This window comes from Callithrix jacchus, chromosome 8 (assembly GCF_049354715.1).
Source record: "Callithrix jacchus isolate 240 chromosome 8, calJac240_pri, whole genome shotgun sequence".
NCBI classification, from domain to species: domain Eukaryota; kingdom Metazoa; phylum Chordata; class Mammalia; order Primates; family Cebidae; genus Callithrix; species Callithrix jacchus.
In genome coordinates, this window is record NC_133509.1 from 10,779,739 (window position 1) to 10,801,586 (window position 21,848).

The 21,848-nt window shown below is 46.3% G+C and overlaps 1 protein-coding gene across 8 annotated transcripts in view; it reads right to left on the reverse strand.

Moving 5' to 3' along the window:
- Nucleotides 1-21,848, reverse strand: part of DAPK2 (death associated protein kinase 2) — a 271,914-nt gene that overhangs the window by 188,341 nt on the left and 61,725 nt on the right. For 7 of the 8 annotated variants that reach the window (XM_054240447.2, XM_078333330.1, XM_017976646.4 and 4 more), the window contains 2 exons: nt 21,439-21,660; nt 8,821-8,959 (listed from right to left, as the gene is read on the reverse strand). In XM_054240447.2, coding sequence (XP_054096422.1) covers nt 8,821-8,959; nt 21,439-21,660 — 361 coding nt within the window. The remainder of the gene's footprint in view (nt 1-8,820; nt 8,960-21,438; nt 21,661-21,848) is intronic. The other variant, XM_078333331.1, reaches the window with a different exon arrangement.

Sequence of the window (21,848 nt, forward strand, 5' to 3'; positions counted from 1 at the left end):
AAGAAACGACCTCGTGTTTCATCGATCTTTTGTGTTGATTTCTTTATTTCGCTTTTATTTCTGCTCTGATCTTTATTATTTCTTTTCTGCTACTAATTTTGTAGTAGCTTTCCATATATCTCATAGGTTTTGGTATGTGCTATTCCAATCATCATTTGTTTCAAGAACTTTTTCCATTTCCTTCTTCATTGACCCACTGGTCATTAAGAAGCATATTGTTGGCCGGGCATGGTGGCTCAAGCCTGTAATCCCAGCACTTTGGGAGGCCGAGGTGGGTGGATCATGAGGTCAAGAGATCGAGACCATCCTGGTCAACATGGTGAAACCCCGTCTTTACTAAAAATACAAAAAATTAGCTGGACATGGTAGCACATGCCTGTAATCCCAGCTACTTGGGAGGCTGAGGCAGGAGAATTTCTTGAACCCAGGAGGCGGAGGTTGCAGTGAGCCGAGATCGTGCCATTGCACTCCAGCCTGGGTAACAAGAGCGAAACTCCGTCTCAAAAAAAAAAAAAAGAAGCATATTGTTTAATTCCCACGTGTTGACACAGTTTCCAAAATTCTTCTTGTTATTGTTTTCTAATTGTATTCCATTATGGTCAAAAAAGATACTTGATATGATTTCAATTAAAAAAATTTTTTTAAGACTTGTTTTGGGCCGGGCACGGTGGCTCACGCCTGTAATCCCAACACTTTAGGAGGCTGAGGCAGGCAGATCAGGAGGTCAAGAGATCGAGACCATCCTGACCAACATGGTGAAACCCTATCTCTACTAAAAAATACAAAAATCATCCAGGCATGGTGGTGCCCGCTTGTTGTCCCAGGTACTTGGGAGGCTGAAGCAAAGAATCACTTGAACCGGGAGGAAGAGGTTGCAGTGAACTGAGATTGCACCGCTGCACTACAGTCTGGTGTCAGAGCGAGACTCTGTCTTAAAAAAAAAAAAAAATAGAGTTGTTTTGTGTTTTTCATCCCTTTATTTTCAGTCTATGTGTGCCTCTGTAGGTGACATGCATTTCTTGCAGGCAACACATCGTTGGGTCTGGTTGGTTTTTGTTTGTTTGTTTGTTTGTTTAAATCCATTCTATGTCTTTTGATTGGAGAATTTAGTCCATTTACATTCAATGTTATTACTGATAAGTAAGGGCTTACTCCTGCCACTTTGCTTTTTTATTTCTGGTTGTTTTGTGGTCTTTTCCCTCTTTCCTTCCTTCCTGTCTTCCTTTTAGTGAAAGTAATTTTTTCTGGTGGTAAATTTTAATTTCTTGCTTTTTATTTTTTTCTGTCTCTGATGTAGGTTTTTGATTTGAGGTTACCATGAGGCTTCCAAATACACTATCATTAATCCATTATTTTAAATTGATGACAACTTAACATTGATTGCATAAATAAGCTAACAAGCAAAGAGAAAACTAATAAAAACTCTTTCTCCCCTCACTTTTTAACTTGTTATTTCTATTTATATTGTATGGTATTGCCTCTGTCTTGAAAAGTTGCAGTTATTATTTTTGATCAGTGTATCATTTAGTCTTTCTACTCAAGGTATGAATAGTTTACACACAATTACAGTGTTAGAATATTCTGTGTTTTTTCTGTGTACTCAATATTACCAGTAAGTTCTGCATCTTCAGATGGTTTCTTATTGCTCATTAATGTCCTTTTCTTTTAGATTGAAGAATTTCCTTTCGCATTTCTTGTAGGACAGGTCTGGTATCGATGACATCCTCAGATTTTGTTTGTCTGGGAAAGTCTTTATTTTTCCTTCATATTTGAAAGATATTTTTTGCTGGATATTCTACTCTAGGATAAAGGGTTTTCCTCAGCACTTTAAGTATGTCATGTCACCTCTCCGGGCCTGTTAGGTTCCTGCTAAAAAGTCTGCTGCCAGACATCTTGGAGTTTGTTTGTTATTTGTTTCTTTTCTTTTGCTGCTTTTAGTATCCTTTCTTTATTCTTGACTTTTGGGAGTTTGACTATTAAATGTCTTAAAGTAGACCTAATTGGGTTTAACCTGCTTAGTGTTCCGTCACCTTCCTGTACTTGAATATTGATCCCTTTCTCTAGCTTTGGGAAGTTCTCTGCTATTATTCCTTTGAATAAACTCTATCTCTCTACCTCCTCATTAGGGCCAATAACTCATAAATTTGCCTTTTTGAGGCTATTTTCTAGATCTTGTAGGAATGCTTCATTCTTTTTCATTCTTTTTTCTTTTTTGTCTCCTCTGACTGTGTATTTTTAAATAGTCTGTCTTCAAATTCACTAATTCTTTCTTCTGCATGATTAGTTATGCTGCTAAGAGACTCTGATTCATTCTTCAGTATGTCAATTGCATCTTCACCTCCAGAATTTCTGCTTGATTATTTTTAATTATTTTAATCTCTTTGTTAAATTTATCTGATAGAATTCTGAATTCCTTCTCTTTGTTATCTTGATTTTCACTGAATTTCTGCAAAACAGCTATTCTGAATTCTCTGGAAGGTCACAAGTCTCCGTCTCTCCAGGACTGGTCCCTGTTGCCTTATTTAGTTCATTTGGTGAGGTCATGTTTTCCTGGATGGTTGCGATGCTGGATGTTTATTGATGTCTGGGCATTGAAGAGTCAGGTATTTATTCTAATCTTCATAGTCTAGGTTTGTTTGTACCCATCTTTTTGGGAAGGCTTTGCAGATATTTGCAGGGGCTTGAGTGTTGTAAGTTTTTCATCTTCCAGCCATATCTGCATTAGAGGACGCCACAAGCCCAGTAATGCTGTGGTACTTGCAGACTCGTAAAGATACTGCCTTGGTGGTTTTGGATAAGATCCAGAAAAATTATCTGGCTTATGAGGCAGAGACTCTTGTTCTCTTTCCTTACTTTCTTCCTAACAAATGAAGTCTCTCTCTGTGCTGAGCTGCCTGGAGCTGGGGAAGGGGTAACACAAGCACCCCTGTGGCAACCACCACTGGGATTGTGCTGGGTCAGACCTGAAGCCAGCATGGCACTGGGTCTTGCCCAAGGCTTATAACAGCTACCTAGCTACTGTTGATGTTTGTTCAAGGCTCTAGGGCTCTACAACAGGCAGGTGGCAAAGCCAGCCAGGCCTGTGTCCTTTCCTCAGGGTGGTATGCTTCCTACCTGCCTTGGGTGGTCCAGAGATGCCGTCTGGGAGCCAGGGCCAGGAATTGGAAACCATGGGAATCTACCTCATGCTCTATTCTAATGTGGCTGAGCTGATATCCAAGCCACAAGACAAAGTCCTTCCCACTCTTCCCTCCCCTTTCCACAAGCAGAGGCATCTCTTCCCATGGCCACCACTACCCAAGGCCTATGGTGAGTACTCCCTGACTATTGCCAGTGTACATTCAAGGCCCAAGGACTCGTCAGTCAGCTTGGTAAATACTGCTAGGCCTGGGAGTCTCCCTTCAGGGCAATGTCCAGAAATGCTGTCCAAGAGCCAAGGTAGGTCCAGAAATGCTGTCCAAGAGCCAAGGCCTGAAATTGGAAACCTGAAGAGTCCACGTGGTGCTCTACCCCACTGTGGCCAAGCTAGTACCTAAGCTGCAAGACAAAGTCCCCTTCATCATTCTGCCTTTTCTTTTCTCAAGCAGAAGGAGCCTATTCCCATAGCCACCACAGCTGGGAATGTGTTGGGTCACACCTGAAGCCAGCATGTTTCTGAGTACATGTCCCTGAGTGAAATACTGGATATCACTGCTGACTATTCAGGGCCCAAGGGCTCTTTAGTTAGCAGGTGACGAATCCTGCCAGGACTGGGTCCTTCTCGTCAAGGCAGTGGATTCCCTTCTGGCCCAGAAAGTGTCTAGAAATATTGTCTGAGATCTAGGGCCTGGAATGGGGGCCTCAAGACTCTGCCTTGTGCCCTATCTTACTATGGCTGAACTGGTATCCAAATCGCGAGACAAAGTCCTCTTCCCTCTTCCCTCTTTTCTCCTCAAGTGGAGGGAAGGATTCTCTCCCAGAGTTGCATGCTGTGCTGCCTGGGGTGGAGGAGGGGTGGTACAAGCACTTCCTTGACCACCCCAGCTGATGTCTCACTAGGTGTACCCTCCAAGTCCACTGGCTCCAAGCACAGCACAGCACCAGGACATGCCCAGGAACTGCAGTCCTTTCGGCCTTGACTTCCTTTCAAGTTTATTAGAAACCCAGAGCACTTTAGTCTGCAGTGGTGAGGTTTGCTGGAACTCAGATTCTGACCACTGGGATGAGTGATTCTCCTCTGTCTAGGGCTTGTCTAAATGTTACCTCCATGGGTTCCAGCTGGGTTCTGCCTAGTATTGCTTTCTGCTATGACAGGGTAGCACTGAGTTTCAACGCAAAGTCCCACAGTCGCTGCACTCTCCCTTCCCTAGATGCACAGGTTCTTTCTCCATGCAGTATGGCTGCTGCCAGGGGATGGAGAAGAGGTGGTGTAGGTGATACACAACTATCTTTCCTACCCTCTTCAGTGCCTCACTCTGTGACATGAAGTTAAAACCAGTTACTGTGACCGCTCACCTGATTTTTGGTTCTTATAAAGATGTGTGTCGATAGTTGTTCAATTTGGTGTTCTTGCCGGGAGGATGATCAGTGAAGGATTCTATTCAGTCATCTTGCTCTGTCTCCTGTTTTACCAGATAAGCTGAGTGCTTATCTCATATTAATTTGTCCATTTGGGCTGGGCATGGTGGCTCATTCCTGTAATCCCAGCACTTTGGGAGACCAAGGTGGGGGGAATCACCTGATGTTAGCAGTTCAAGACCAGCCTGGCCAGCATGGTAAAACCATGTCTCTCCTAAAAAATAAAAAAATTAGCTGGGCATGGTGGCTCACACCTGTAATCCCAGCACTTTGGGAGACCGAGGTGGGGGGAATCACCTGATGTCAGCAGTTCAAGACCAGCCTGGCCAACATGGTAAAACCATGTCTCTCCTAAAAAATAAAAAAAATTGGCTGAGCATGGCGGCGGGGGCCTGCAATCCCAGCTACTCAGGAGGCTGAGGCAGGAGAATCACTTGAATCCACGAGGCAGAGGCTGCATTGAGCTGAGATTGTGCCACTGCACTCCAACCTGGGTGACAGAGTGAGACACTGTCTCAAAAAAAAAATTGTCCACTTGCTCCCTGCAACAAGGCTAGGAGCATGTGACGAGCAGGGACAGAGTCTGACTGTCCATTGCACAATGGCTGAACATAGGAGGAACATTAGTTCCTCCTACCAGACTGAAGAGAGGTTGTTCACTTTCCAAAGGCAGGCAAGAGAACTAACCCTCTTCATTACCTGCTCCTTCGAGCTGGAAGATGTGCATGGAGAACAGGGTATGGGTAAGGGTGTGAAGACAACATGCTGGCTGTGTTCCTGGGGCAGTAACGACCCTGAGCTTAGCAAGGAGTAACCGAATATAAGCCAGAGAGGAAAGTGGAAGTCCACTGGGGAGAATGAAAATCAGGAAGAAAAATGGGGATTTTATATGGTGGGAAACAGCATGGAACCAAGAAGCCTCCTCTAAGCTACCAGCTGGATCTTAATTGCATGATCCCCCCCCAGCTGACAGAATATTCCAGCCAAGAGGCATGCATACCCACATTCTGGCTCCAGGAAACATCTACCCAATCATAAGGTAATCCTTCAGAGTTCCAGCTACTTATCACTTCCTGAGGTTGCCCGGGTGGGAAGAATCAGAAAGCTCAGGTCCTCACAACTCTAAGGATACCTGGCCATAGTGGAGACTAGCAGCATCCTCACCTCACATACATGCAGGGGAAACCCAGACTGTTTCCAGGTCGTGGAAAACGTCCAGGCTGGCCCTGGAGCCTTATCAGCCCTCTCGAGCAGGTCTACCTAGCAACCAACTCAGCTCCCTGCCTGGTAATTTATTAACAGAACTGTACTCACAAGGTTTGTTTTCCTAGTCTATGAGGCCCAAAACACTGTAACAAGAGTTCTGTTTTCTTTTCCTCTATTCCGAGATGGGAAAAAATAATAACAGCTACTATTACAGAGCACCTATTCCATATTCGGCACTTAATGCTTCTTTCTAACCCTGACAACAGCTCTGCCAGATAGGTATTATTATTTGCACTGAAGCTGAAAAGCTGAAGTTCTGGTGTATCATGGTACATGGTAGAGTGAGAATCAAACCCCAGCCTGGCTAACTCCAAGCCAGTGCTCTCCCTACCACAGCAAGCTGCCAAAAGGGCAAGCCAAACATCACAAACCTGCTGCAGTCACTGGTGCCTGCTGGGCTCCAGCCACTCCTACCACCAGACCCATTCAAGGAAAGACAAAGGAGCCCATTTTGAAGTTGGTCTCTTGGAGCTAGCAAAGACACAAGAAAACGAGCTAATTGTCCATAGAAGCACCAGGAAGGTGATACAGGTACAATCAACGCAGACCATTTCCTGCTATTACTCCGCTGAGGTCCAAAGGCCTGCCCTGGCCTCACCATCCTTGGTGACCCCAATTTTTACCCTGTGACACCTCAGCAAAACTCTGCAAGATGTCTGTTGGAGGTATTAAAAAATACTGTGATGGCCAGGTACAGTGGCTCATGCCTATAGTCCCAACACTTTGGGAGGCTGGAGTGGGCAGATTGCTAGAGCCTAGGAGTTCCAGACCAGCCCGGGCAACATGACGAAACCCATTTCTACAAAAAATACAAAGATTAGCTAGTCATGGTGGCATGTTCCTGTAGTCCTAGCTACTTGGGAGGCTGAGGTGGGAGGATCACCTGAGCCAGGAGGTCAAGTCTGCAGTGAGCTGAGATCGCACCACTGCACTCCAGCCTGGGTGACAGAATAAGACCACATCTCAAAAAAAAAAAAAAAAAAAAAAAAAAACTATGACAATCATGGCCAGATGCAGTGTCTGTAATCCCAACACTGTTGAGAGGCTGAGGCAGGTGGACCACTTGAGCCAAGGAGTTCAAGACCAGCCTGGGCAAGATGGCAAGACCCGGCCTCTACAAAAAGGACAAAAATCAGCCAGGTATGGTGGCACATGCCTATAGTCCCAGTTACTCAGGAGGCTGAGGCAGGCAGACAGATTGAGCCCAGGAAGTCAAGGCTGCAGTGAGCCGTGATCACGCCACTGCACTCCAGCTAGGTGACAGAGCGAGACTGTCTCAAAAAAAAAAAAAAAAGTGACAATCAGCATAAAGAAAGGGGACCATGCTAAAGGGACTGACCAAGCTATAGGGTGACCAAGAGGGTCATCCTATCAGGCAGAGTAGAGTAAGAGCTGGGGTAGGGACTCACATGGGAACTGAGCCCATGCCCTGGCATAGCCATTGTGAGACAATGGACATGCCATCCCCTCTCTGGGCCAGGGGCACAAGCCAGAACTTGGGTGTCATCCTGCACTCTGCCCCTTCCTTCATCTCTACCTCTAATTAGGCACCTAATCAATCCTCAGACTGACCTCTGCAAAAGATCCTGACTCTGTCCCTGCCTTACATTTTACCTAGATTATTGCATTTGCCTCCCAGTTGGGCCCCAGCTTCCAGGCTGTGTCCAGCCTATCCATCTTCCCAGCCAGAGGGATCATTCTGAAACATGTACGTGCTCACCTCACTTCTCTGCTCACCTGAACCCTTATCTCTCAGGGCAAAGTGCAAGCTCCTTGGCTTAGCTCCCAGACCCTTGTGTCTGCCTCCTGCACTCTTCCTGGCTTCTTTCTCAGCCACTCAGCACACACTTCCCATGCTTGTACTTCCCTGAATGCACTGCGCTGTTTTATGACCATGTATTCTACTGACCTATCGTTCTTAAAAGGCTCTTTCCTTCTAACTCTTGCCAATTCTTCAGAACTCAACTCAATAGCACTTTTTTCCAGGGGGCCCTCTTGGATACCCTGGTTGGACTTCGATGTCCCCTCCTTTAGGCTTCCCACCCACCATGGGTTTCCTGCTAGCATAGTACTTAGAGTTGTTGGTTTTTCTATCTCCTACACTAAGGTTCCTGGAAAAGAGAAGTAATCTTAGACAGCCTCAGTGAATTCTGTATCTGCAGCAATACCCAGGCACCCAGCACCATGCTTGAAAGACCACAGGGATTTCTGCATAGACAAATGAAGGGATTGCCCAGGAAACAGGTCATAGAACTGATCACAAGTTAGAGGACCTTTACACGTTAAGTATCTGTATAGGTTCATCAGTCTATGCAACTGAGCTCAGTTACTAAGGGAACTGGTCCTTCTACTCTGACCATATTCTGCTTTATGAAGTCCTATGTGGTCACAGTGAACTTTCTCAACCCTGAATACCAGTTACCACAAATGATCAGTGGCCCCTAGAAGCAGTTTTATGGCCACAGTTTGGAGCAGGGTGAGGGGTGGTGAGTCAGGAAGGGCAGCCAGTGGTCCCTGGGCTCCAGGATTTACAAGCTCTGGTCAAGGGATGATGGAGGCTGCCCTGTGAATGGGTCTGGCGAGCCAGCCCACTTCTGCAATCCTCCAAACACTTCTAGTTCTGCTCACTCAGGACTCAGCTCTTTGTTACTGAAAAGTTCAGTCTTGTGAAATATGTTTCATTTCAAGTTTCCTGTCACTGGTCTACTTATTTAGAAGGTATTTGTTCCCCTTGCTCCCTGAAAGAAATAAGGTGCCTTAAGTCTTATTTAAGGAGCTCCTTGCAGTCAGCTCCTGTGTGCAGAAAACCTGGTACATGAAATGAAACTGAGAAGTTGGACATCTCCATATCCTCTCTTTCCCAGGAGCTCAGGGATTTTCACTGTAAGATGAGGGAGGAGGGCTGTTGGGCACTGGACCCATCCTGAGAAAGACACCAGGAAGGACTAAGCCTCTTCTTCCTAAACTTGATTCTCTTCCCTTTCTCCCCTTACTGACCTTGAGATCAAAGTGAGCAATTTTCTTTGTATGAAGGTAGTTCACCCCATCCAGGATCTGCTTAATGAAGCTGGTGGCCTCCTCCTCACTCAGTGACTCCTTCTGGGCCAGGAAATCGAAGAGCTCTCCTCCAGACACTCTGGAAAACACCAGTGGGGGAAGGGGAGGCCCAGGCCTGGTCAGCTCTGCATGTCAGGAGGCTGGGCTGTTGGGTGCGAGCCCTGATCATGACCCCCCCCGCAGGGACCTTGTATGGCAGAATCACCCCTGCTTATGTCTGGGGTTTTGTCTGACTAGTGCCAGGGACTGACTTTGCTTCTATTTGCTTTGTTCTTTCTTTTGGATTACAAGGGCAGGAATCACCCTAGAGGTTTTGTCAGAAGGGCCTCTGCTCCCACCCTAGGCCTGGTCCCAGTCACCCTGGAGGTTGCCCTCTCTCCCCGATATACCTGAGGTGGCAGGGGACAGAAACAAGCAGATTCTATAGCCTGAATCTGTTTGTGTCCCTCCAAATTCATATTCTGAAATCCCAACCCCCAAGGCGACAGTATTAGGAGATAGGGCCTTTGGGAAGTAATTAAGTCATGAACTCAGAGCCCTTACAAATGAGAGTAGTGCCTTTATAAAACAGACCCCAGAGGGCTCACTTTCCCTGCCCACAATGTGAAGTTACAGTCAAAAGACAACCATCTGGCCAGGCGCGTTGGCTCACGCCTGTAATCCCAGCACTTTGGGAGGCCGAAGGCAGGCAGATCACGAGGTAGAGAGATCAAGACCATCCTGGCCAACATGGTGAAACCCCGTTTCTAGTAAAAATACAAAAATTAGCTGGGCGTAGTGGTGCGCACCTGTAGTCCCAGCTACTCGGGAGGCTGAGGCAGGAGAATTGCTTGAACCTGGGAGGCAGAGGTTACAGTGAGTCGAGATTGTGCCACTGCACTCCAGCTTGGCGCCTGGTGACAGAGTGAGACTCTGTCTCAAAAAAAAAAAAAAAAAAAAAGACAACCATCTATGAGGAATAAGGATGTGCACCCTCGTCAGACACCAAATCTGCTGACACCTTGACCTTAGACTTCCAGCCTCCTGGACTGTGAGAAATACATTTATGTTTTTGTCAGCCACCCAGTGTATGGTTATTTTGTTATACAGCAGCCTGAATGAACTGTGAGAGGAAACTGGTACCAAGTGTGGAGTGCTACTGTAACAGATACCTAAAGACGTGGATTTGGAAGCTGCTTTGGAATCAGCTAACAAGTAGAGGCTGGAAGAGCTCTGGGGCACAGGCTAGAAGAAGCCTACATTGTTATGAATAAATGGACTGTAAGGCTGGTTCTGGAGAGGGATCACAAAGAGAGGAGATTCTCAGTCTTCTTAGAGAATACCTAAATGGCCATCAACAAAATATTCAAGAGATACAGATGGAAAGGCCATTTTGATAATGTCTCAGATGGAAATGAAGAACATGGTCCTCGTCTGATCAGTGGGGGAAAGGGCATCCTTGTTATAAAGTAGCAGAGAATGTGGCTGAATTGTGTGTGTTTCCTAGTGTTTTGTGGGAGGTAGAACTTTGTAAGCAATACAAATGGAATATTTGGCTGAGGAAATTTCCAAGCAAAGTGTTGAAGGAGTGTCCCGGTTGCTTATAGTCCTGTTTTACTTATAGTAAAATGTGAAAAGAAATGGTTTAAAGACAAAAAATTGTTACTCAGAGGGAAGAAATTTTACAAGTATAACAAATTCTCAGCCTCCTCATAATGGAAAAAATAAGAAAACCTGTTTGGGAAAGAACAAAGGTGTGACCAAGCAACCATCTGATAAAAAAGATTAATATGGATCTCCAGGTAAGCCAGGTGCTATTCCTCAAGACAATGGGGGGATTAGTCAGCCATCTAATCAGAAGCCAGGACCTGCTGTCCAAGACAATGGAAGAATGACCCTGAATCATTTCAGAGATGGGAGGGGGTGAAAAGAGGGGTGCCTCTCCCATCACAGGTCCATAGTGCCAGAGCCTAGAGGGCAGAATGGTATCAAAGGAGGGGCCTCCGCTGGCCAGTGCTGCCCCACACTGTGGGCTTTCCTCTCCAAACTCTTGCCACACTCCTCAGACATAGCAGGTGTGGCTCCTAGAGGGCAACAGTGGGAAATGCTCCGTGCCAAGCAAAGCTGGTGGGTGTGTGGCTGCCTTCACCTGGATTTCAAAAGATGCCTTAGAGAGCTGGTGGGCCGCTGGGCAGACAACTGCCTTTCAGGTGGGGGCCAATGTTTGGAGAGCAAAGCCATATGGGCAGGGTTGCCCAAAGCTGCAGGGGCAGGACTTCCACTCTGCCCTGTGGGCCTGGAGGGCAGAGCATTAAGCCAAAGATTATTCTCAAGGTTTTGTACTGGTTCAGAAGCTGTTACTCCTTTGTTCTTTCCCATTTCTCCTTTTAGAATGAGAATATGTATCCTCTGCCTGTCCCGCCATCATATTTTGTAACATAACATGTTTGATGTCATAGGTTCACAGCTGAAGAGCAACTTGCCTCAGAATGAATCATACCTTGAGTCTCACCCACATCTGATTTAGATATTTAGATGAAACTTTGAACTTTAAACTTTGGCGTTGATGCTGAAATTAATTAAAACTTTTGGAATTATTGGAATGGAAGGAATGCATTTTACATTTGAAAAGGACATTAATTGGGGTGTGGGGCAGGAACAGAACGGAGTCTGAATGGACTGAGACAGATGACAAAGAGGAACAAATGCTGTGCCAGAGACTACAGGCTTACTTTCCATTCCAGCCTTGCCACTGACCCTGGACAATGCATTTCCCTTCTCCAGGCAGGCCTTGGTTTCATTACCTGCAAAATAAGCAGATTGGGCAAGACAGCCCCCACAGCCACTTTTCTTTAACTTTATAAAAGATGGCCCCTTCATGGGCTCAAGAGAATCTAAGTGTGGCCCCTAACTTATATATAAGACCTCATTAATCATATGAATCTCTAAAGTCTCTAGAATACTACTTTTGATGTTTGATACTACTTTCTCACACTCTACCTTCTTGCATCCTATGGTTGGTGTGACAGGGCACAAAGAATCTCCCTGAGATTCAGGATTCCCAGATAAAATAGGTTTCTATTTGATAAATCTGGCCACCCTACTGGACTTGTTTATCCCATCAACAAACAGAGTCGAACTCTGTAAAATATTTAAAGATGTTTATTCTGAGCCAAATATGAGTGCCCAAGACCTGTGACAAAGTCCCAGAAGGTTCTCAGACCACGTGCCCAAGGTAACTGGGTAACAGCTTGATTTTATACATTTTAGGGGGACGGAAGTTACAGGCAGAATCAATCGGTAAATGTAAGGTGTACATTGGTTCCGTGTGGAAAAGCGGAATAACTTGAAGGTTGGGATGGGGGTTGGGAGGGCTTCTAGGTTACAGGTGGATTTTCTGATTGGCAATTGGTTGGAAGAGTTATTATCAAAAGACCTGGAATCGATAGAAAAGAGTGTCTGGGTTAAGACAAGGGTTACGGAGACCAAGGATTTTATTATGTAGATGAAGTCTCACAGGTGGCTACCCTTGGAGGAAATAGATGGCAAATGTTTTCTATTCACATTCTTAAAAGGTGCCAGACTCTCAGCTGATCTCTTCAGGATCAAAAAAGACGGGGAAAGGAACAGAGATTGTCCACAGAGTGTAGTTTCTTCCCACAAGAGACAGCTTTGCTGGGCCATTTCAAAATACGGCAAAATATTTATTAGGGTAGAATATTTCAGTGTCTTTCAGGGCCTGCTATCTGACATGTGAGGTTATAAGTAGAGTCAGGTTGGACTTTGTTATCTTATTGCTGCAAAAAGTCTGTTTCGTTAGTCTTAAGATCATGGCTTTCATATTAATGCTGGTCACTTGTGTCTGAATTTCAGTGGGCGGACAGTATAATGAGGCATGTCCAATCCCCTCTTCCCATCGTGGCCTGAAAGGTTTTCAGTTTTACTCTGGAATCCCCTTGGCTGAGAGAGGGGTCCATTCAGGGGCTTAGAATTTAATTTTTGGTTTGCAATCCTCTGACAGAAGCTGGGGTATCCAGCCAGCATGTGCTCCTCTGGAGCTGAAATAAAGCCAAGGGCCCAAAGGGAAAGATCTCAGGAGGGGATCTAGGCCAAGGGATCCAGGACCTTGGGATCACTTGGAGGGAGAACCTGTTTTAAAATGCAGATTTCCAGGTCCCACCATAGACTTTAACAAATTAGATTCTCCAGCAGTGAGGCCTTAAAACCTGTATTTTTACTATAACAACAATAATAGTGGTCAATATTCACTGAACACATACTCCATGTTACATGCCTTATGCACATTATCTCATTTAATCATCACAATGTCCTACAATCTGAGGACTATCATTTTTCTATTTCACTTCAAGAAACAAAGGCTCAGAGAGGTTAAGCAACTTGCCCACAGTCCCATAGGTAGTAAATAGTCAGGATTCAAACCCAAGCAGAACAGCTCTCAACTGCTACAGCATACTGAGTATCACAGATGATTTTCTTTCCTTTCCTTTTTTTTTTTTTTTTTGAGGCAGAGTCTCATTCTGTTGCCAAGGCTGGAGTGCAGTGGTGTAATCTTGCCTCAGTGCAAACTCTGCCTCACAGGTTCAAGTGATTCTCATGCTTCAGCCTCCTAAGTAGCTCGGATTACAGGCCTCTGCCACCACACCCAGTTAATTTTTGTATTTTTAGTAGAGATGGAGTTTCACCATATTGGCCAAGCTGGTCTCGAACTCCTGATCTCAAGCAATCCACCCACCTCAGCCTCCCCAAATGCTGGGATTATAGGCATGAGCCACTGCACCCTGCTCCAGATGATTCTTACATGGCTAAAATCGCTCTGACCCAACTTTGGGGATGATTCCCTGCCCCCTAGTCCATCCTAAATAAAAAGCATCAACATCATCTTTTCTCCTTTCTTTAAACATTTCCACAAGCACATTGGGACCCACTCAATAATCTTAGCATCATGAAAAGTAGAACAACTGGACATGAAACAGGGCAATAGGAAGTACACGGCAACACCTGATATGCAGTGACTTAAAAAATGGAAACTAAATCTGCTTAAGCCTCTTGTTCAGCACTATCAACAGAACTTTCTGCATTGATGAAAATGTTCTAGATATGTGCTGTCCAATAGAGTAGTCACTAGTCCTATGTGGTTGGTGAGGACTTGAAATGTGGCTAGTGTAATAGAGGAACTGACTTTTCACTTTTATTTAATTTTAATTAATTCTAATTTAAAAACTAAAGTGGTATAAAATATTTTCCATTAAATTCAACTTTATTTTTTCAGGAGAACTACATTCCACTTTAACCGTTGCATTGCACTGTATAAGAACTGAGCTGTGGGCTGGGTATGGTGGCTCACACCTGTAGTCTCAGCACTTTGGGAAGTTGAGGCAGGCAGATCACTTGAGCCCAGGAGTTCAAGACCAGCCTAGACAACATAGTAAGACACTGTCTCTACAAAAAAATGCAGAAATTAGCTGAGCATGGTGATGTGCACTTGTAGTTCCAGCTACTTAGGAGGCTGAGGTGGGAGGATGACTGGAGGTGGAGGCTGCAGTAAGCTATAATTATGTCACTGTACTCCAGCCTGGGCAACAGAGTGAGAGTCTATCTCAAAAAAGAGTTGAGATATGCTATAAGTACAAATTCACACTGAATTTTGAAAACTTACTTTGAAAAACAGAATGTAAATATCTCATGAATAATTTTTATACTCTTTATATGTTAACATAATACTTCATATATATTGGGTTAAATAAAAATATTATTAAAATCAGTTCACCTATTTCATTTAGTCAATATGGTGACTAGGAAATTTAAAATTACATACGTGGTTCATATTACATTTCTACTAGGTAGGGGCACAGTGGTTGTTCCCTTCTTCAACCCAAGGAGACCATGTCTCAACAGGTCTCCTGCGCAGATCCCACCTTCAAACAGGCAGGGTTTGAATAGGCACCAATAGGCAGGGTATCTCCTCTAGATCTAACTCCTAGTTTACAGGAAATACAGGGGACAGAGGAATGAGTTAAAGAACACCATGAGGAAGGGGCAAGTCTAAAATTCAGACTGTGAGTAATCAACAGGACAAGTGGCCTAGTTTTTCCAACATATCGATGGCATCAAAAAAGAGAGGGGGAAAAAGAGAAGGCAGAAGGGAGAAGGTGAAAGGGTGAAGAGAGAATGAGATAAGATGGCACAGGCCAGGTGCGGTGGCTCAAGCCTGTAATCTCAGCACTTTGGGAGGCCAAAGCGGGTGGATCATGAGGTCAAGAGATCAAGACCATCCTGGTCAACATGGTGAAACCCCGTCTATACTAAAAAAAAAAAAAAAAAAAAATACAAAAAATTGGCTGGGCGCGGTGGCGCATGCCTGTAATCCCAGCCACTCAGGAGGCTGAGGCAGGAGAATTGCCTGAACCCAGGAGGCAGAGGTTGCGGTGAGCCAAGATTGCGCCATTGCACTCCAGCCTGGGTAACAAGAGTGAAACTCCGCCTCAAAAAAAAAGATGGCACAATTGAGCACATGTACCACCTGCTACAGCTGCAGCACCCCTCTGCTCAGGGTGAGTAGGGTGTGGCATGAGGTGGCTGCCTTGGTGTTGGGGACCAGGCTGGTGCACTATTTTCTCAGTGTCTCATGGGTGAAGCCATCCTGTGCCCCACTCTGACCCTTTCCCCCATCTTGGGCAGGTGCTGGAAGCTGGAACACCCTCCCAGCTGCTGGAATAACCCTGGGTCTGCTCTACAAGCTAGGGTTAAAGGGCCAAAACAGTTGCTCCAACCCTTCAGCAGCAAAGACTCAACCTTCACCTTGGGGTGGCACATGTGAGAGTTCTAGGGCTCGGCTTTTCTTGTCAAATGGGAGTGAGAAAAAAAATTATATCATTAGCACCTTTGGAGGTGAGGGTGGGAGTGGGAGAAATTGCTATGAGATCCTTGATAAAGTCCTTGACATAAACACCATGTACGGTATCATCATCGGGGTGGTAGTGGTGGAAGGGGCATGGTTTAGAGCTTATTTGAAGTTTGCCAGCAGTTAGTTCAATGTGCTTCCCAAACATTCCCTCACTTGAGTCTGATATTCACCCTGAGGGGTATCCCCATTCTCAGATGAGAAAACTGAGGTCTCAAGAGAGACCTTGCCAAGATCACATAGCTAGTAAGGGGACGACCAGGATTTAGACTCGGGTTTTCTCAGCCCCAGTTCACTACATGTCCCTCTCACCACAATCCTTCCACATTACAAAGCCTGAGATGCTGATGCAAAACAGAAAGCCTCGAAGCACAGGCAGTCCCCCGACATCCCTGTTCAGCTACACCCACGCCCTCATCACAGTGGGCTTCACTATCTATCTGCCTCTCTCCCCAGCTAGATTATTTTTGCTTCCACAGCACCTAATGCAAGCAAGACAGTCAACAGAAGTTTGGTGAATAAAAGAACAAAGGAAGGAAATAAAACATTAAAAATAACAACATGAGGTAGAATATTCTGTATCATACAGACAGTGAAGCTTTGGCATTTGTAAGAAACCTGTCCAGAGCCCATTGCAAATTTTCACATCTGCAGTGCCCCCTCTGCAACACATAGAACCCAGCTCAAATCAACCCTTGTCTTTTAAACTCCCAGAGTCTGCCAGCCCCTGCCAGGTTGTATGGGCCTGTGACCTCGGGCAAATACCCAAATAAATAATAACCCTGCAATTCTGACTTTAAATAAAATGCTGCATAAATGTAAAAGCTTCTTATAATGGGGATGTACCCTGTTCCCAAAAGCCAATGACATGAAGGCTTGGGTGGAGTGAGGATTTTGGGGGGCGGTAATCAGTCATCTGTTTGAAGGTGGGATCTGGGCAGGAGACCTGGTGAGACATGGTCTCCTTGGGATGAAGAAAGGAACAGCCACTGTGCCCCCTAGAATCTCCCCCAGATACTCAGGAAGGTGAGAGGCTGATGACCTGCCACTGTCTAGGTCCTGGATACCCAGGCTGGGACGTTCACATTAATGCTCAGTCACCTCTTTTCAAAGTCTAATCAAGGAGCCTGGGTGTTATTTCTCCAGCCACAACTTAGTTTCTGCCCTTGGTCTTAGTGCCTTGGAGCCACTCCCCATTTCCTTTCCAGTTTCCTTCCTCTCACATCCCACACCTCTTTAGCTTTAAGATGAAAAGCAAAGCCTGACAGCCAGGCCTCATCTCTTCTAGTGTTCCCAGGATCGTCTCCTTCCTGGGAATCTGCCCTTTGCCTCCTTCCTCCCTGCAGGGCGGCATGCCTGCTGGAAATGCTTTTCAGACTCTTTGGGGAATGTGTGCACAAATGACCTGCATAGGCAGCGGTGGGGAAAAGATGCTGCCAGAGCTGCTGAGCCAAGGAGGCTGGGCTCAATTCGGGAAGCTGGGAAGCATCACTGCTACCCTGGAGCACTCTGCCAGGCGGTTCTCTGGTGTGCAACCACCGAGGTATTGCTTTCCACAGGTTTGGAATCAAGGAGGCCCCAGAGCAGTCAGGGGCCTGCAATGGGACGCCAGTCCAACCTACACAGGGCGACTTCAATTTTTCAGGACAAGTTCCACATGTGACATGAGTTAAGCTATGGAGATTTTGAATATATTCTGTACCTCACGCAGAAGTCAACGTATACAATTAAATCCTTCCTCGTCCTGCCTTCAACAGTCATGACCAGAGCAGCTGCTTCTAGGGAGGTCACAGATGGGATAACAGCTGAGAGGGATTTAATACAGGGCCAGGCATGTTCTCCTACTGCTGGCCACTTGAGCAGAAAGCAGGAGGAAGCCCTGCACCAGACAACAGTTGCTGAGAGGGGCCGTGGGATCAGAGTGGACTCATTCATAAAACCTGCAACTGGGCAGCTTTCAACTGAGTAGGCAGAGCACACTCACTAACCTATTAGGGAACAGTGGGGACCAGGAGGCCAAAGACCTCTGACCAGCCTAACAGGAACCACTACGTCTAAGCACAAAAGCCCATGAGGCCAGGGGTGGTGGCTCATGCCTGTAATCCCAGCACTTTGGGAGGCCAAGGTGAGTGGGTCACTGGAGACCAGGAGTTCCAGACCAGCCTGGCTGACACAGTGAAACCCCACCTCTATTAAAAATACAAAAAAATTAGCTGGGCGTGAAGGCGCATGCTGGTGGTCCCAGCTACACGGGAGGCTAAGGCACCAGGATCACTTGAACCTGGGAAGTGGAGATGGCAGTGAGCTGAGATCGCACCACTGCACTCCAGCCTGGGTGACAGAACAAGACTCCGTCTCAAAAAACAAACAAAAACAAAAGCCCAGAAACTCCTTTCCTGGGAGGTCCTCCCTCTCAGACCCTGGCCATACATGGCACAGTTAGGCACAGTCGTAGAACTCTTGGGTCTTCTCCAGTCTCATGAATTTTTAGCATTCCTTAGATAGGCACCCTGAGAACAATGAGACAGCTTGGAAGTGAAGGGGGAGACAGAAACTGAACAGAACTAAAAAAGCACAGTGGCCCAAGCAAGTCATGGGAGCACCAGCATGACAAGGGATGTTACAGATGGTGCACCTGAGCTCACAAGAAGCTGGCAGATAACTATTGGCTGATCATTAGCCCTGTTGGGAAAAACATGGACATCTCAAGAGCATCTACCCACCACGCCGACCACCCCCACCGACTCCTAGGGTTCTGCAAACAGGAAGAAGCAAGCAATTTCCCCAACAATTAAAGACACGCCAATTACAATAAGAAAGAATCAATTTATAGCTGTAAAGATCGATAAATAATGAAACCTGTTTCAAAACAAATGACCCAGGGCTGGCAGGGCTGCAGGCACACAGCAACACTCCTATGTTGTAGTAGCAATGCTTAACCAGTACTATCCTTGGAAAGCGAGGATACTGAGCCAGGGTGCTGTGGCTCATGCCTGTAATCCCAGCACTTCGGGAGGACAAGGTGGGCAGATCATCTAAGGTCAGGAGTTCGAGACCAGCCTTGCCAACAAGGTAAAATCTGTCTCTACTGAAAATACAAAAAAATTAGCTGGGTGTGGTGGCAGGTGCCTATAATCCCAGCTACTCGGGAGGCTGAGACAGGAGAATAGCTTGATCCCAGGAGGCAGAGGTTTCAGTGAGCTAGGATTGTACCATTGTACTCCAGCCTTGATGACAGAGTGAGACTCTACCTTAAAAAAAAAAAAAAACAGAGGTGATTGGGTTATGAGGACTCTGTGTTTATTAATCCATTCATGCCTTAGTGGATTAGCAGGTTAATGGATTAATGGGTTATCATGGGAGTGGGACTGGGGGCTGTATAGGAAGAGGAAGAGAGACCTGAGATAGCCCGCTTTGCCCCTCACCATGTGATGCACTAGGCTGCCTTGGAGGACTCTGTAGAGATTCCCCATCAGCAAGAAGATCCTAATCAAATGCGTACCCTCAACCTTGGACTCCTCAGCCTCCTCAATGGTGAGAAATAATAATAACTTTCCTTATAATTAACCAGCTTCAGATATTCTACTGTAAGCAACAGCAAATGGACTAAGACAAGGGAAATACTGGTATGCAATTCAGTGAAACATATAGTCGGTTAAAAGAGTAAAGGCAATTTTTAGAATTACATTAACTGGGGGGAAAAGTAGAGCAGGAAATTATACAAGTACAATGACTGTATACAAATGGATAAAGATTGAGAGGAACCACAGAAAAACATAAATAGCTGTGTTTGGGTTGTAGAATTCTAAATGTCATTTCTTTTCCATTCCTGCTTAGTTTTTTTTTTTTTTCCATGAGAGACTTTTAAGAAGTGGCTCAGCCTTTCCAGCAAGGTGCACTTGTCAGTCTCTGGTGGGAATCAGCGTGCTGACTTCTGACCCTCAGCTTCTCTCTGGGTCAGGCAGGGCAGGCACCCACTAGTCCAACTAGCTGGGAGGTCCGTGGGAGAAACATGGAAGTCACTGGGAGCTAGCGAAGGGGAGAGAACAGGCAATTCTATACATTTAAACATCGAGATGGATAATTTAAGAATCAAATGCAAGAGTATGCAAATGCCCATCTGCTACTTAAATCTATATCCTGCCAATACCAGAGCATAGTTCTCAAATTAGAATGATCTCAAATGTTAGGTGGTCCCCCCAGTCTGTAGGCAGGTTAAGAATGGCTGCCTGCTTTACAGATGAAATCTAAAGCTCAGGGGATTGAGGTGACTTCCCCAAGGGCACAAAATCAGGGATTCCTGAGACAGATTCTGTCACTCCTCTGCTACCAGGCAGGTGCATACATGCTTATGAGGCTCAGAACATTCTGCCTTTTTTTTTTCTTTCCCGAGACGGAGTCTTGCTCTGTCACCAGGCTAGAGGGCAATGGTGTGATCTCGGCTCACTGCAACCTCCACCTCCCAGGTTCAAGCAATTCTCCTAACTCAGCCTCCCTAGTAGGCGGGATTACAGATGCCCACCACCATGCTTGGCTAATTTTTGTATTTTTAGTAGAGATGGGGTTTCACCATGTTAGCCAGGCTGGTCTCAAACTCCTGACCTTGTGATTCGCCAGCCTTGGCCTTCCAAAGTGCTGGGATTACAGGTGTGAGCCACTGCGCCTGGCTAGAACATTCCTTACATGGGCCTTGTTGCTTGACTGGACACAGCCACTGTGACTTGTGCCACAACCCAACTCAAACTCTATTGCGTCCCAGAGCCCCACCTGCACAGGAGGATACCAGGGTGGCCAGACAACCCCTAGAGTCTTGGGGCCATCTATCCAAATTCCATCATGTACTGTGAAGTCTTCCTCTGCTAAGCCAGCATAAGTCCAACCTGCCTCACTCTCATAGCTGTCTGCACAAGCCATGTGGACTCAAGTCCTGGTCCTGCCACTTCCTGGCTATAGGATCTTGTAAGTGACCTGGCCTCTCAGTGCTCTTGTGTATAAAATGGGGATAATAAGAGTGTCTGTGTGACAGCATTGTTATGAGGATTAAATAAGGTACAGAAGTAGTTTGCTTGCACAATGAATACAAAATAACCTCTCTGCATTCGTAAGACATTTCCCTCATCATAGTCTTTAAAGATTGAACAAGACAACAAATACAAAGCACCTAGCAAATTCTTGGCTTACGATAGGGCTCTCTAAATAATAGCTATTATTATAACAATAAAGCTGTCACTCACAGCGCAATTGCAGTGGACTTTCCCCCGGAAAGGGCCAGAGAAGAGCTTCACAGAGCCCCTCCTCATAGTACACATCCCTCCCTGACAGCCTCCCCTGGCCTCATCCCGCCCTCCGTCCCCTTCACCCTCCCACATGCTTCTCCAGCCAGGAAAAGACCCCAGCGCAGTCATTTCTTCCCTTTGATCCCCAGGGTCCAGTGAAAGCCAGACAGGCCATCGCCCTCTGCCCTAGCTACTCAGCAAGCTTGCCCCTCCTTTGGCTCACTTGCAGGAGGAGGATGGGGGTAACTGAGGCAGAGGGGATCTGCCCACCATTGAATTTACCTGGCTGCTGCTGCCCCTTGGGGCCTGTGGCTGGAGCTTCCACCACCCTGCCTGCCCCTGCTGCCCCCTAACCCTTTGGGTCCTGGAGACCCCACTCACAGCTCGAGGATGAGCACCACGTCGGTGCGGTTCTCGTAGACGTCGTGCAGGGTGATGACGTTGTGGTGCAGCACCTGCCGCAGGATGCTCACCTCCCGCTCGATCTCCTCCCGGCTCACACCACGCCGGCTCGCCCGGCTCTGCCGCTTCTTGATGAACTTAGCTGCATACTCCAGACCCGTGCTCTTCTCCCGGCACTTCTTCACGATGGCAAACTGACCACTGGGGACACAGACCCACAAGACTAGGTCATCACTGTGTTCACTGGGGAAGTGACCCCACTGTCAGCTACCAGGTCACACAAATTCAGAGTGATTCTTCTAGGACAGGACAAATCATGCCTCCATTCTGCATCCCCATCTGGATGACAACCTGTGGCTGAGATGGGACAGGTACTGGGCTTCCCTTCC